This window comes from Heliconius melpomene, chromosome 16 (assembly GCF_056956725.1).
Source record: "Heliconius melpomene rosina isolate 202511_hmr_F chromosome 16, ASM5695672v1, whole genome shotgun sequence".
NCBI lineage: Eukaryota > Metazoa > Arthropoda > Insecta > Lepidoptera > Nymphalidae > Heliconius > Heliconius melpomene.
In genome coordinates, this window is record NC_140404.1 from 8,300,827 (window position 1) to 8,317,105 (window position 16,279).

A 16,279-nucleotide genomic window follows, 5' to 3' on the forward strand; every position below is an offset into this window, starting at 1 on the left:
ATTACATTGCATTTTCCGCACATACTAACCTGAATAAAAGAAACAATCAGAAAAATAAGACGTAATTTTAATCTACTAACCTTACGTATCGAAATGCTTTAGGCGATTTCCTTTGTATCAATATGGTTTTTAAGCACGACTGTGGCTTTACGGGATCATTTCCACCATAATTTCCACGATGGAAAACCCACAAATGGCGTCTTTGGACAGTTTGCCACCAACATTTGTTAAAACTTTCATTCGTCAATTAAATATATTGAAATTAGTTGGCATTGATATTTTTAATGAACCTAAAAAGTATGCTTTAAATTTGTTTAAAATATTAATAATTTTAATTTTCTCGTTATATATGTTTGCTGGAATGGTTTTATACGTTGTAAGAAAAGACGAAATTGGTGTTGAGTTCTTGGAAGTAGTCAGATCAATGACTGTCATTGTGGGGTGTATGCAAGGTAGCATAATTACCATTTTTTTCTTTTTTTCCAGCTACATGTTTGTATCCCGCGTATAGCAGGGTAGGCAGAGAGAATTTAGAGTTAAGACACTCCGATACATTTTCCGCCGTAGACTAGAGGCCGGGCTCTTCTTTGTTACCAGAGCAAACAAATAAAAATAATTAATTTTCCCGATTTATAATAGAACTCACAAATCGGCACCGATTTTTATAAAATTTGAAATTTAGATTTTTAAAAGTATTTAATTGAACACTTGTTTCATCGTTTTCTAGAATTCACCTCCTAAGGGTGCAAATAAGGGGTTGAAAGTTTGTATGGAAAAATCTTTAAATCGCCACCGATTTTTATAAAATATATAATTTAGACTCTTAAAAATATTTCATTGAACACATGTTTCATGGGTTATTAGAATTCCCCCTAAATACGCAAGCGAAGCTGCGCGCGTCCGCTTATTAATTATATTTTTATTTTTTTCAGCCTTAGTTAAGCTGTCTGTTTTGTTTCTTAATAGAAAAGAAATAAGAGATGTCATAGAAAAGATAGGACAAATATGGCCAATTAATATTGAAAGTGAGGAAAAATTGCAACGCATGCAATTTTGGGTGCAGCGGTTAAATTTTTTTGGGGGTGGTATAGTGATGTTTTTAATTTATATTTAAGAGATAAGTTAACTATATGTAAGTACAAAAACGGCTTAAGTACAATTTCAAAACTATTTGAATTTGGATAGGGATGGTATCACATTTTTGCGAATTTTACGTTGAAAAGATCACTGTTGATCGTTGAAAAGATTTAAGTTTCTTAGTACACATTATTAACTAACGAATATATCTAATTGTTTAAATAAATATGTGCCCCAGCAAATAACTTTCGTTTTTTAGCATTCTTTAAAGCGGCCGTCGTTACATTGGCACTATTTGAATTTGTGCCTCTTGCCATGACAGTTTACGAGTTCAACACTAAAACTGTAGCAAATTACAAATTTACTATACAAATATATTTTTTTCACTACATAGACTCACACTATTTGTATGTGATTGCATACATATATCAGGTGATAACATGTAAGTACTTATTTACGTTCCAAAATAAGTTATAATTAGACTAGGTTAATTTTAAAGTGCTATTTTAGCATCGATACCTTTTATACGAGTGCCTTTTGTATTTTATGAAGAGATATAATTATTAACCTTCTGTGTCGAAATTGTATACTTATACAGGGTGTCCCAGGAGTCAACGATAAAACAAAACCATATATTTTTCTCATAACTGTCATGACTTGGTTTATCACCTGGTTTCGTTTTATCGTTGACTCCTGGGACACCCTGTATATACGGTTATATTTAACTTATTTTTTAGCTACACGCTGTATCTTGTATGTAGCATGTTACGTTAATCTACGACATCCCGCTTCCCATTTTTCGCATAATTCTGGAGGCCTTAGTTGTTGAGCAGTCTCTCTCACGCTTTGCCTCGACACCAGAGCGAAGAAATATAAATATAAAATATGGAATTTTGGGAAACGACCCCACAATCTGTCGCGGTTATAGTCATAGACATAAAGTTCTCCAGCTAATTAAAAGAAGTAAAAAAAATTACATTCTATTTCGTATTCGGTTCCTTGTAAGAGTAATCAAAATCTCAATTTTTTTACATTTCAGGTACATTACTCTATATTTGCATATATATTTCAAGTGAATTACTACAAGTAGCACTGATTCTAGATGTTAGTGCACTTTTTAATCTTCTTAAGATCGACCTGGAAAATGTCATCCCGCCTTCCGATTCTCTTACAGACTTTGAAGAAGATGAAAATTGTGATGACATAAAAGATATTGTTATATTGCATCAGAAACTGTTAAGGTTCTAATAAAACTCATAAGCAACAATTTAATATATATTTTTTAGAATTGTTTCAATGAAATTGTTTGTTGTTAAATGTTTTAAAATTTTTACATGTCAATTTCAGTATTGTCGACGATTTAAATCGAATTTTCGGAAAGATAATTTTTACACAAGTGTCATCATCATCAATAGTGATCTGTTGTTATGGATTTATGGCACTGGTATACCTATATATTAATTTTTACGTAAAATTTTATTATAATATAATTGCTGTCGTGGAGCGGGGGCACAAGTGTGAATGTAACGCGACGGCTGTGTGTTCGATCCCCACTTGGGGGAATGAATTCATTTGTTCGCTCTGGTACCAAAAAAAAAGCGCGACTTTAACATACGCCACTCAACACCCAATACCTCAAAAATTCTCGGTGGAAGCTGGGAAATGGAGTGTCTTAACACTAAGTTCCCTATACTTCTCTGCTATATGCTATATGCAGGATTCAAGCTGCAGCTTGAAGCTGAAATATAAATATCAAGCGTATGTAAAAAAAACCTATCGGTTACTAGCAACGATTTAAAATAACGTAATGAAACACAATTAAAATATAATAAAAGTAAATAGGATATATATTTTTATAGTAATAGCATAATTTTTAGATGGCAGACGGAATGTTCCTTAATTACATAGCGGCCGCCCTAGTGGTCATGTTTGAAATGTTCATTTTATCCTATCCTGGACAAATGCTGGTTGACACGGTAAGTAAACCAAGTACTTGAATTTTCATTCCATTCTCCAGTCTTATATCGAAGTACAAAAGTCGCTAAGATTAAACTATTTATAATATGTTTTAGAGTTTAGATATAGCGGACGCAGCATACGATTGTCAGTGGTATAGAAGAGGCACAAAATTTAGAAAATATATCGCAATAATTATGACAAGGTATGTTTGTTACGCTTATACCACTTAATAAGAGAAAACCTTAATATTCTATGGCCTTAAAGAATTTACAGAACATATGAACTTAAAAGAATTAGCATCCAACACTTTAAAGAATTCTGGCAGCATTAACAAAACAGTTATTAATAAAGCACAGAGAATTGGCAAGGCTAAGGACAAAGCAAGGCTAATATTAGATCCACTTTCTCCTTAACTTTTCTCTGCAGTCTTGGAAAACATATTCATAGATCTTGAATGAGAAAATGCTGGTATATGCATTAATGGTTAGAGAGTAGAGGGTTGGAAAAAGCTGGAAGAGGCCTGTGTGTCAAATGGCACGCTGTTCATTAAGCCTGGAGTAGATTTTTACACAATTATATAATACATAGTTAAATGTTTACATACGTAGGTTTGATAATGCTTAAAATCAGCAACACAGGCCAAAAAAAAATATTTTTTTTTTGTTAAAAAATATATTTTCTTAATAAATTCTATGTATTTGGACTAATATAAAATAAAGATTATTTTTAGATCTCAAAAACCTTGTCATCTGTCTGCATTGGGATTTTACGATTTAAATTTCAATATGTTTTCAAAAGTAAGTATATCAACATTTTAATGTTTTCTTACTGATATACATATATACATACATGTATAAACATTTTAACCATTATGAGCTATTAATAGTTTTGGTAAAGTAATATTTACCCGAATTAATTTACCCGACATCGTCATCTAAAATAATAAATGGATATAATAATTTGAACACAGCGAGCGACTAGGAGTAAAATTGAATTTTAATTTTCAGGTGATGAGCACATCGTGGTCGTATCTTTCACTTTTGAATCAAATGTATGGAGATTTGTAAATCTTATTAAGTGGATACTTGCGACATAAAATTAATAAATATAAAATTAATTACTCTAAGAATTGTTAATTTATCAATATTAGTGTTATGTTATTTTGTTTTTATTTGTACCAATTTTTAAATCTATATTTTCTACTTTCAAACATCACTTCTTAGAGGTCGTCAATATTATATCTTAACATAAATGTATAAGAAATAAAAAATATGTTGCACTATAAAAAATAAAGTTATTATAATAAATTGCTGTATTATTTCAACCCGTTTAATGTTATTATGTTATTAAAAATGCATAAAAGTAACACTATACTTGCAATTTAGAATTTTATCATTTAAAACTGATATGATATTATAGAAAGAATTATTCTAATGATGGAAACGTTGGACATTTCTGGGGTGATAAGAATAGTAAAACGGTAAAATTAAATTTTAAAAAAATATTTTAGTTTTAAAAAATTTACGTGTTCATTAGTAAATTATAAAGAGTTTTTTATCATATGAGAACATAAAAATAGGTTTCGATTTTCTTATTGTCATAATTAGCTTAGTTAGGCAGAGTGGAGTGGGAAATGGGGAGTGGAGTGTTATAAACACTCCACTCCCCATTTTCCGGCAAATTCTGGATACATTGCGTATAGAGTGGCGGGGTTCAACGCGGCGCTTTGCCTCGATACCACACATAATACTTTCTTAATTAGAAGAAAATACAATAGGCTACCTAAGGTTCTTTTTCATTTCTTGTTTCGTTTATAGAACATCCTGTAATAAAGTAGTTATATATAAACTGCAAATATAAAGCAGCACTATCATAATTTATTGTTATTTCAATGTAAAGGACTAAGTTTGGATCATATTTGTACAAGCTAGAATAATGTCACAGATAAACAATCTTCCACAGGATTATATTAAAACTTTCATTCGCCACACAAAAATGATAAATTTCATAGGCTTAGACGTCTTAGATGATTCACCAATCCAGACAAAGAAATTTATTAAATTCTTTGCGAGCATAACTCTTTTATGTCTCATGCTTTTTGGCCAGACTCTTTATATTGTAAAAAGAAATGACGTAAACGCAAATTTTTCTCAGATCATATGTGCCATTCCTAGTATTCTCATTTCTATACAAGGTAAATGTCGTAATTCTTTAATTTATTAGTTATTTATTTTTGCAAAATAAATCGTAATAATCGTACAATAGTTATTTGGATTTTTTATATACTAAATTATATAAAAAATAAAAAAAACCCACCATCACCATCTACCTAAATAATAATTGTTAGCCTATTTTGGCTAACATTAGCTCTGCTCTAAGCTGGTGAAGAGTTGGATGTTTTCTACAGATTCGAGATGATACTGCACTTGCATCACATGAAGGTTCCATTTTAGGCATTACTGTTAAACGGATAGGACACAAAAAATGGAATCGGTCAGACCAGTGGAACCTATTGTATGTTTAAACTACGTAAACACTTAAATAAAATTAAATTATTTCACTGTTTTTGATAAAGAATAAAATTTAAATATCCATACAAATTCAAAATTAATTTTAAAGTTTTACGTACAAAAAAGGTGATATTAAACTAAAAGTCATGCTAAAAGACTAAATATTTCTTTTTGCATTTTTCAGATATTGTTATAGGATTAGTGTTACTTTCCAATAAGAATAAAATCACTAAAGTAATAATGAAAATGGGTGAAGTATGGCCTGAACGTCTGGAGGAAAATAAAGTTGAATCACTAATTTATTGGACGCGGCATTCCAATTTAATCCATACTGGTATTTTTTTTCCAGCTTCACTGTAGCGAGACAGGGTGAAAAAAATAAATTAGTGTCAAGTCACTCCATTCTCTATTGAGGCACTGCGTGTTGAGTAGCGGAACTTAACGCCGCTGTTTGTGTCACCAATAAGGGACAATGAAAATAATTAATTCCTCTGAGTGTGATCTAAGTCCCCCACAATCAATGCGTTTACAATCAAACACTGTCCACGACAACCTATACGTATGAGTCAAAAGCAGATAATATGTTAGTGTCTCAACACTAGCTTCCCAGGTTCCCTCTGCCTATCCTGCTACTCTATGTATCCTAAATATTTGTTATATTTAAGAGTTTATTATTATTCAAGAATTTTCTATTTTATTCTTATAGCATTTTTCAGAGCAGGAATAATAAGCCTAATATTTTTTGAATTGGAACCTCTGGCGATCACTCTTTATAGCGTGTACAAATATAACGTTGTGCAATATGAATTTCCTTTGCAAATGTACATTTTCTTTACCATAAACTCACCTTATACTTACGCTTGCCTATATATTTACCAATGTGTCATCAGTAAGTGAATTACATATTATTTTAAAATATCTATGACTGATATAATAGTTGCACATTTATTTTTGTATCTAGTGATTTATATCTTTATTGTATTTATTTTAATATAATAATATTGTTTTAAAAATAATATTTTTATAATTTAAATTATAATCATAAGCGATCCATAATTTCTATGTTTCTGAGATTTAAGCGATTTAGTAAATAGACAAAAAAAAAAAAAATTACATACATTACTGTTTTAATATTATCGACTACGCAATATATATGTGTATTTATTTAAAATATTATGTAAGAATATGGGGAACGAAGTGTCTCAACACTAAGTTCACTTAGTCTACCCTGCTGTGTGCGAGATATACGTGACGCAAAAAGTAATATGCAAGATAACCCAACTTTATCTTTTTTTTCCCCCTATCCTGTACTATCCCATTGTTGGGCAAAGGCCTCCCTCCACTTCTTCCATTCTGGTCTATTCCGCGCTATTGAGCACCAGTCCGGCTTATAGTGGTCCAGCTCGTCTCGCCATCTCCGTTTTGTGCTTTATCTAATCTGTGATAATCTGTGTAACTAAAATTAAATCTGTGCAGCCATCTAACTTCAGGCTGAGCTAAGTTCAGGGCAGCCACAACTTATTGGCCGTACTATACCGTACTATATGCGAGTGTATATTTATTCTTATATTTATTTCTTCTTTCAGTAACAGTATTTCATATGTCTTTGTACATACCATCTGCATTGCTTCTAGTGGACCTTACATGTAATTTAAGTGGATTATTGACCTTACTAAAAGTTGAGCTTGAAAATTTGGTACCAACCTCACGATCGGATTTTTTCTTTGAGGAAACCGATACTTGTGATGATATTAAAGCTCTCGTCGTGTTACATCAGACATTGTTAAGGTTTATATTAATTTATATATTTTTATCAAGGAATATGTGAGGCTATCGTATGGGGTGTGGGGTACAGGGCCCAAAATAGAATGCGACGTAAACACGACGGACGTGGGTTCAATTCCTACTCGGTGGAATGAACTATTTAGTAATTTCATTACGTAACTATAGTAATGAGGCAAACCGCGGCGTTAAGTTCCGCCACTCAACACGCAATGCCTCAAAAACTCTTCGGAAATTGGAGAATGGTGAATATAAAATCCTAAACGTTTAATTGAGATCGTCATGGCAGTGACACAGAAGACTGTCATCACATCATCACGGGTGGTTGTGGGTTCGATACCCACTGGGAGAATCAATTATTATTTTGATTACCTTGCACTGACAAGACAAACCGCGACGCTAAACACCGTCACTTAAGAACATAACATTTTGAAATGCCTACCGTATGTTAAATATATTGTTAAACTTATCTATGAATCGTTTTTCAGTATTGCATCAGATATAAATGCTATTTTTGGGGTGATCATTTTTACTCACGTTTCTTTTTCATCAATTATTATTTGTTGTTATGGATTTATGGCTATGGTGAGATGTGTTTATTATATTATATATATATATATATATATATTGATTAATATAAGTAATTAACCATATCTACCTACTTTGTATTATTAGAGTAGAGTTAGGACGTTTCTGCTTACTGTAAAAATAGGATGTTTCCTACTTCTCTCATAAGATTTTCTCTGATTATTTAAAAAAAATGAAAACTATATATAAAGATATAAAGTAAGGAGTAAACGAACATTTAAATACGATACATATCATATAAATTGTAATATATATATTTTAATAGGTTTTATTAGTAATTAGTAGTTATTATTTGAAAATAATAATTTGGTATGTTATTTAACACACAGTTTTTCTAGGATTCGGCGGAAATGGAGAACGGAGTGTCTTAATAATAGGTTCCCCCTGCTGTGTGCGTGAACCTGATTTATTTATTTATTTTAATTTTTTTTTTTTTCATATTACTTTTAAATAGTAAATTAATGTTTGATTGCAGATAGCTGACGGTGTACTTTTAAAATTTATAACAGCGTCATTGGGAATATTGTTCGGTATATTTATTTTGTCTTCGCCTGGACAACGACTTGCTGATACAGTAAGTTCGTCCTTTTCGTCCAACTCTTAGCTGCATCTCAAATGTAGTAGGCAGAGAGAATCTAATGTCACTAATACTCTGTTTTCTCGTTTTTAAAACATTAAAGGCTAGTCGTGGCGCAGGGAGTACTTCAGAGTTCGTTTCCCACTCAAGGATCATTTCGTTGATCTGTTAACGCGGTAAAGTGCGACGTTGAGTTACGTCACTCGCACACACAATGCCTCCAGAACTATCTACTATCAAGGCACTACGTGCAGTTTTAAATTTATTAAAATATTTTCAGAGTGTAGAAATAGCAGATGCAGCATACGAATGCCACTGGTACGAAAGGGGCAAGAAATTTAGGCAATATATCAACTTGATTATAGTGAGGTAACTCATATTTTATATTCTCTCAAGTTTCATTAGTTGATATTTATTTTTAAATCGTAGTTCTAGAACAACTGCTGAGTTTCTTGCCGGCTCTTAGCATCTGGCTTCTGAGCTGGTAGTAGCTTCCTGTAGGACTGACCCTACTGACATTTCTAAGTAACTTGATGATTCCTTATAGAATAAAGAATAGGTATTTTGATCTTTGAATTTTATTTCAGGTCGCAATCACCATGTTATATATCAGCATTGGGATTTACGAATGTAACGCTAACAATGTTTACTAAAGTACGTTGGTTTTTTTTGTGTTAATTAAAATAAATATAAGCATTCAAAAGAATAATTGAAATGTTGTATAATGTCACTTTTGAGATACAATTCTATATTAACTAGAACTTTATTTCCAGATAATGAGTACGTCTTGGTCATATCTTTCGCTGTTGAATCAAATGTATGAAGATTTTGATTTGTAAATCCAAATTCTGAATAAGAAATTATCAGCACATCTTCGTTTTTACTCAGAATGTAACTCAAATTATTAAATTCTATGCACTCTTAATCCTTTGTAGACTAACTTTAGGTAAAATATTAATAAAATCCGTAAAAAATATACGTACTATTCTTTTAATGCCTTAAACTAATAGGTTATTATTATAATAATATTAAAAAATCCATTGTGACATAACATAGTGCGGGTTTGAATCCTTCAATGACAAATTCAAAGTCATGGCAATGATATCACAATTAAATTGTTTTTATACGAAAACGGAGCTATTCTTAAGTGAAACAAGAAGGAAAATAATAATAGGTACGACATTTTCTTTGTAATATTAATTTGTATTGTCAATTTATAATATTTCACAATATTTTCAGAAATCCTAAGAATAATACAAATTTTATTACCAATTAAAATGATGACTCGTATTTATAAAATGTACAATATAATCTCATTAGTTTTGAACTTTAATTGCTTATTTAAATATTTACAAAATATTTAATCTGTTAATTTGTATACAATATATATTTAAAGTTTACAATTATATAAATAGATAAAAAATAAAGAATTACCCAATTTATATACAAAGATAAGTTCATAATTTAATATGTTAATAATTTCTTGCTTCTTATTCCTGCTGTGGGGTTACTCTCGGATATAACTGGAAAAACAAAACAATAAAACAATTAGTACTATCTTAAATTATGATTGATGTTTGTCACAAAAATGTTTATTAAATCAAATAAAGCTTACATATTGAACTATGGTAAGAAAGTCCTTTCATTTGATACCCCACGCCGTAAAGTAGTTTTTTATTTCTTTACTTTAGTAGAAGACTATAACCAGCGGACAATCATGAGGCTACCAATGACCCCTCATATGTCTAATTTTGATAACTAGTTTAGAAGTTATGAGGGAAACGGTCAGCATCCATACCCACATACGTACATACATAAACCTCCTTTCCGGCCCACTCGGTTTCCCTCCTTCCTACGCCCGTGACTCGCCTATTATGTAACATTATCACTTTTTACTCCCCAACCTCCTCGGCGAAATGACTAGTGCACAACTGATGCTCGGAACGCCATAACCTAACAATAGAACAGAATAAAATCTGTAAATAAAGAATAAACTTACCCCAAGCAAGTTCCTAGGCACGTAGCCCTCACTCCCCGTGTCGTCTCTACACCACCACCACTCCCTCTCGTTGTCGTCTCCCTTCCTCAGCACGTGTAGGCGGGCGCCGGAGTCGAAGCTCAGTTCGTCTGTACGTGACGCCGTGTATGAAAACACTGAGTATACTAGCCCATTGTTCATTATACCCAGTTTTTCTTGGACACCTGTAAGTTGGAAATTAATTTGTTTAATCAGTTTTTCAGAATAAGAGGGGAGCTGCATGGGCCGTGCCCACCTCAGTATAATCTGGTGCCCACCTCGAGGGAATCAATTATTTTTATATCCTTGATCTGGTAACAAGACAAAAGTGAGGCCTGGAGTTACGTTACTAAACACGGAATGTGAAATTTGGGCGGAACGTGGGGGGTCAAAGATATTTTAAATCTAGGTTGAAGGATACCGCGTGAAGCTAAAAGACATATCACACCTAGTCTCAGATTTGTCTAGTTTAGTCTGTCCAGTCCCACACATTATAATTTAAACTTACTGTAGAGGTATTCAGAACAGCCATCGTAACCCTCTTCGTCTTCTTCACATTTTTCTGCGGCTGTTTCGTGATCCGACAGTGTAGTAGCAAATATGCAAGCGCCTGTATTAAAAAGAAAAATATACTAATAATTCAAATATTGGTAGCTTTACCATAAATATAGACAGGTCTAACAGTTTTTTGACAATAAAGCCATATTTGGGCATCGTTGGATATATTAGAACCATACATAGTACAGTCGCGTAGTGTATGAAAGAACTTGGCCATATGCAAATTAATGAATGCCTACAGTACGGTTGACGACTCGTGGATGCCCTGAAGTGCTATCTACGCCTAACTTCAGGGCGGTCATGACTCGTCAGTCGTACGCTGTAATATACGGGATAAACCATGAAGCTTACCATTATCGACAAGGAATCGCACCATCGGCAGGTTGTTGCACGACGCGGCACAGTGCAATGGCGTCCATCCGTCAGAGTCCTGCGCGTTTACGTCACAACCAAGTTCTACTAAAAACCTATAAACATAAAGATCTTCGTAAAATATATGTATTTTTCATGTTATTAATTTGGATTGGATAACTTTGGACTCTCGAGAGAATGATATATTTAATAGTTTCAATTCGCTCTGGTAATGAGGGGAAACGCGGTGTAAGTTCAGCCACTCAACATGCCTCAAGTATTTGGCGGAAAGTGTGGAAGAAATTTATCGTAACAGAAACGAAACCCCTTGCTATGTAAAGGATACAGCAAGAACATAAAAAATATGGATTGAAGTAACATTTCTTATAGGCAAAATAAACAATAATACTATATTTTTGTAAAATACTAGTATATATAATTAGAATATTATAATAATAAAATATTGAGTTGTGTCAGACGTATCTTTATTATGCACTATCAAGTAAAGTAACAACGTCAAAAAAATTCAAATAACATTTTAGTAAAAATAATTTACTTTAAAAATACAGATAATGTGAAGAACTTTAAAATGCATTATAGAAAAAGCTTAAAATAACTGTAAAGTATTAAAAACTTACTTTACTATTTCGAAATGGCCGGCGCAGATGGCATTATGAAGAGCAGTTATACCCTCGTCGTTTGCAGCGCTTGCATTTTGTACCTGAAATAATATTATTCTGCATTATTGTCATGAAATTTATATGCGATTCTAAAATAAATAAAAGTAAGAAACTTTTTCTCAAAAGTAAAGAAGGTAACATTTTTCTAATAAATATAATCAAGTATTTTCCTCACCTGGGTTGCCGTCTTCTTAACAAGTTCTAATTCACCCTCCAAACTTGCATCCAGAAGTAAAGCAAGAGGATCAAAGCTTACACGCCTCGCCAAAGGCGCCTTCCCTCCTTGTTTCAAGTTCCCCTTCTTTGACCGCCTCAGAACATTCTCAGATCTCTGAGAATCCTGACCGTTCAAATCGACGGAGCTTATCTGTTCCGTTATATCAACAACATTATCTTTACTGTCCTCGAATTTCTCGTGATTTAAAGATATGTTGTTAGTTAATGATCTATCTACTTCATCTCTTTGCTTTGTTTTATCTTTTTGACCATTCTGTTCGTTTTGGTCGTGATTCACAATCTCCATTTCGGGGAAAAGATACATCTCTATACGCCGATTCATATTAACGTTAATGCCATTTTTAGTATTATTTACATTTCTTAACTTAGGCTGCTCACTGAGAGGTGGTTTTCTGATAGTTAACGGTCGTGCTTTTATAATCATTTCATTGCTACTACCGTTGGTATTTTCTTTCATATTCAATTCACTTTCGTTAGACGAATCTGGAATACTTATGGTGGGCATATTTATATTGTCCGTCGATTGTGTGTAAGCTGCATCATGATTGATCGACTGTCGTGGTGGAGTCTAAAATAAAAATATAATAAATCATATATTATACTCTATATTTTTTTATCAAAAATAAAAGAAATGTCGTTGTATATTTTATCACTAAAACATAATTTGAAATATCTGGTATTAATTTTATTAATTATTGTTCAAAACTTACTTTAATAGTAGGCTTAGGTGGTAATGCTGGCTTAGGTGATTTATCGGTACTGCTAACATCCGGAGTTGAAAGGGGGGTACTAGCACTTTGAGGTGGAGATAGCAATATACTTTGCGATGATGCATTCTGGCTGCTGAAGTTTGAGCTTGGAGTGCTAGCAGATAATCCTGACGCCGTGTTCCTTACCATCTGGGGTTGAGAATTTACCACATTACTAGCTACATGATTCGATGAAGTTACATTTATACTTTGAGTCTGGACAGTTTGTGGTTGAACTGGTTGGATTTTTGTAGAAGATGTCTGATAAATGGGTGATGGTTTGCCGCTCGAGACCTGAACTGATGTTGGTGCTACACTCGATACAGGCTTCTGTAATGAATGATTGGTGATGATATTTACAAATGTACGCGTTAATAGCAAATGATTAAAGCATATTTGGGATGAAAGTTGTAATGATTTGATGAGATTGTAAATGATATGATTTCTTACTTGATTTCTTACCCCGAATCCTATAGAACTGCTGGCGGAAGTCGTTAGCAAACTTGGAGAGCTGCCCTTTGGAATACTACTCTGTTGAATTTTGTTGCTACTATTTCTAGAACTGTCGTTATTTTGATTATTATTTTGATTAAGCCTAGAATTCTGAGGATATGCATGATTTTCTTTACCCTCTTGATTACATCTACTTGATGAATCTAATTTTTGTAGCTGATATGTATGCTCTTGTTGATATGTCGTTTCATTCTGACTTAAGGGAGTTGCCAAACTTTTATTAACAACTGATAGTGGAGTCGAGTGCACCGTCATGTGATTGATGTTTGCTGCATTAGGATTCTTCAAGTCTTGTTCAGTAACACCTTTCCCATTTACTTCCGGCTGTTTTAATTTGACGTTATTATTTTGTGGGAACTTTGTATTATATGGCAATGTTTGATATTTAGGATCAGATTTGCTGGCTGCAAATTCTGGTGGAAATTCTTGTTCATTAATTTTTTGATCCTTACCAGTTTGGTTGCTGTTTGAACTACTAGTACTATTTGGGCTATACTGAGGTTGTTTGGAATAATCTGAATATTTATTTATATGATCAAACATTGCTTTTTGATCATACACATTTGTGATACCTTGCTGTACATGATTGAATCCATTGTTTTCAAGTTTATTGATGTATTGACCTTGATACTGATTATCTTGTACGTTTGGCATGTGAGGGTAGTTACCATTGTAAATAGGATTCAACATTTGCTTTTGTTGTAAGTAATGAGCTTCTTGTTGGGTTAAGTGGCTTTGTATATTGTCACTTTGCGTTAGCTGTTTTAACGGCATACTATTCTGAATAGCATTTTGTTTCATAGCCTAAAAAATTACATACAAATGAATTTTATTTATTATTTACATAAAATTATGTTAGCTTTTCTATATATTTTATATGAACAGTTAGTTTTTTGTTAAAATTAGGTTTATTTTATCGTAACTCACTTGGAAATTATTGTTATGAATGCTTTGCGCATGTGGAACATGGTTGTAGGGTTCTACAGCTGCTACATTCCCTCTGGCTTGTTGATTCTTTGGTTGACTGTTCACTGGATTATTACCGGCTGGATAATTCGGCAGCTGTTGCATTGGCGTAGGATTATTCGACCTGAAATATTTTTATTTCAGGATTATTTTTTGAGTTTTAGTTATGCAATGTAATGTAGCAATATTATTTCATAATAAATTTATTGTATATTTTAAGCAACCATCCAAATCCAATTTAAATTAAATATAAAAATTATAATTTTAATTATCAATTTTATAAGCGAAACGATATATATGCGACTTCATTATACACGTTTAATAAAACTTTATAGAGATGAACAACATTTATACAGATAAAGCTAAGTAATTAGGACTTAAAACGTGGAAAAATTTCCAACTTGGTTTTATTAGTAGCTTAAAAAATATAACACAAATAAGACGACTTAGTTACAAATGATGCTTTTCTCTCGGTATTGTCAGTAAAGGAACGCTCAAGTTAAGCAGGCTTATTGAGTTTATTTTGTTCTAAGATAACTCTCGAATGCTTAAATAAGTGTTTTATAATACGGCTTTTAGACAATGCGAAGTGGAAGGGAAACGTTAATGAGAAGAAAAATTCAATTATAAAGTATAATTATGATATATTTCAGCTTTTCAGATTATTTTGCTCATTTTTGGTGGAGCAATCGTCAATTTTATGAAATGATGAATCAAATTATTAAAGATTTATGATTTTTTAATCTAATCCCGTTTTTTTTTTTCTTTTAAGGCAGTTAAGATTTTTAAAGATTTTCTATGATATCATAGATATTATTTGATATTTTTTCTTTTTATTAAAAATATCACGTCTTAATAAAAATACGATCGCTCGTAATTTAAAAATTCTTCGTCATCTTACCGTGGTTGCGGTTGTCGATGTGCAGTCGCAAGTTGTCGATTGAGTGCTCTCTTCCTCAGCAACCTGGCTTGCAATTCTGAAACTCTTCTATCTATACTACGCATTTCTTCTTGTCGCGCACCTAGCGCTGCCCGCTGCGCTGATAACCTACCATTCTGCTGCTCGTTCAGCTTGTTACGGTACTGTAACAAAGAAATTAATAAATTTTAAAATTATATTGAACATTTATTTTCGTTAACAGCAGAAATACTAACTAACTGTACCGAATATTAATAATTATATTATTTATTTTCAAGATAGCGTTACTAAACAGTATTAATAATAAATATAAATCAAATATGCCTTTTTACTAGTATACCCGCAAAAACTATAGCATCATTTAAAATCCATGATAAAATTCATAACAATTACAAAAGAAGTTAAGAAAAGTTGCTTAATAATCCCTCTCGAAGGAAATTCCTTCAAGGGAGAAACATTAAAAAAGTCTGCAAGTCTTTGATGTAAAGTTATAAATGCGAAGAAAAGTAAATGGACAGTCTATTAAAAAGGGATATAGAATTTGCAACTGTTTTATTAAGTTTTATAATAAAAACTGTGTTTTATTAAGTTTTATTTTGGACTAGACGAAGTTGCAACTGAATTATTTATAGTATAAATGATATTCTGCAGATTTCTTTTTTAAAATAAATATATTAAAAAAATATTTTAAGTATATACAATTCTTCGTGTTTTTTACACATTGTTTATTGCTCAAGATTTTTACGTTTGTTGTTTGTATCTATCAAGACCACAGCAACGTATTAATTTCCACATT

The 16,279-nt window shown here is 32.1% G+C and overlaps 3 protein-coding genes across 12 annotated transcripts in view; 2 read left to right on the plus strand and 1 right to left on the minus strand.

Moving 5' to 3' along the window:
• The first annotated feature begins 361 nt into the window (after window positions 1–361).
• Window positions 362–4,218, plus strand: LOC146530916 (putative odorant receptor 92a). Its single transcript, XM_085199521.1, has 7 exons — window positions 362–452; window positions 2,117–2,318; window positions 2,425–2,521; window positions 2,955–3,053; window positions 3,150–3,238; window positions 3,767–3,833; window positions 4,044–4,218. The coding sequence occupies exons 1-7, from the start codon at window positions 362–364 to the stop codon at window positions 4,101–4,103; spliced, it is 705 nt and encodes a 234-aa protein (XP_085055647.1). The 3' UTR covers window positions 4,104–4,218.
• A 2,840-nt stretch (window positions 4,219–7,058) lies between these two features.
• LOC146530917 (odorant receptor 49a-like) lies at window positions 7,059–10,017 on the plus strand. The gene is made up of 6 exons (XM_085199523.1): window positions 7,059–7,334; window positions 7,817–7,913; window positions 8,392–8,490; window positions 8,774–8,862; window positions 9,081–9,147; window positions 9,267–10,017. The coding sequence occupies exons 1-6, from the start codon at window positions 7,147–7,149 to the stop codon at window positions 9,330–9,332; spliced, it is 606 nt and encodes a 201-aa protein (XP_085055649.1). The 5' UTR covers window positions 7,059–7,146; the 3' UTR covers window positions 9,333–10,017.
• ASPP (Ankyrin-repeat, SH3-domain, and Proline-rich-region containing Protein) overlaps window positions 9,676–16,279 on the minus strand; it is a 198,699-nt gene continuing 192,095 nt past the window's right edge. For 4 of the 10 annotated variants that reach the window (XM_085199641.1, XM_085199645.1, XM_085199639.1 and 1 more), the window contains 10 exons: window positions 15,466–15,647; window positions 14,526–14,688; window positions 13,536–14,402; window positions 13,047–13,415; window positions 12,275–12,904; window positions 12,058–12,140; window positions 11,420–11,535; window positions 11,019–11,120; window positions 10,493–10,695; window positions 9,676–10,016 (listed from right to left, as the gene is read on the minus strand). In XM_085199641.1, the coding sequence (XP_085055767.1) occupies window positions 9,984–10,016; window positions 10,493–10,695; window positions 11,019–11,120; window positions 11,420–11,535; window positions 12,058–12,140; window positions 12,275–12,904; window positions 13,047–13,415; window positions 13,536–14,402; window positions 14,526–14,688; window positions 15,466–15,647 (2,748 nt within the window). In that variant the 3' untranslated portion in view covers window positions 9,676–9,983. The remainder of the gene's footprint in view (window positions 10,017–10,492; window positions 10,696–11,018; window positions 11,121–11,419; window positions 11,536–12,057; window positions 12,141–12,274; window positions 12,905–13,046; window positions 13,416–13,535; window positions 14,403–14,525; window positions 14,689–15,465; window positions 15,648–16,279) is intronic. The other 6 variants (XM_085199642.1, XM_085199637.1, XM_085199643.1 and 3 more) reach the window with 3 other exon arrangements.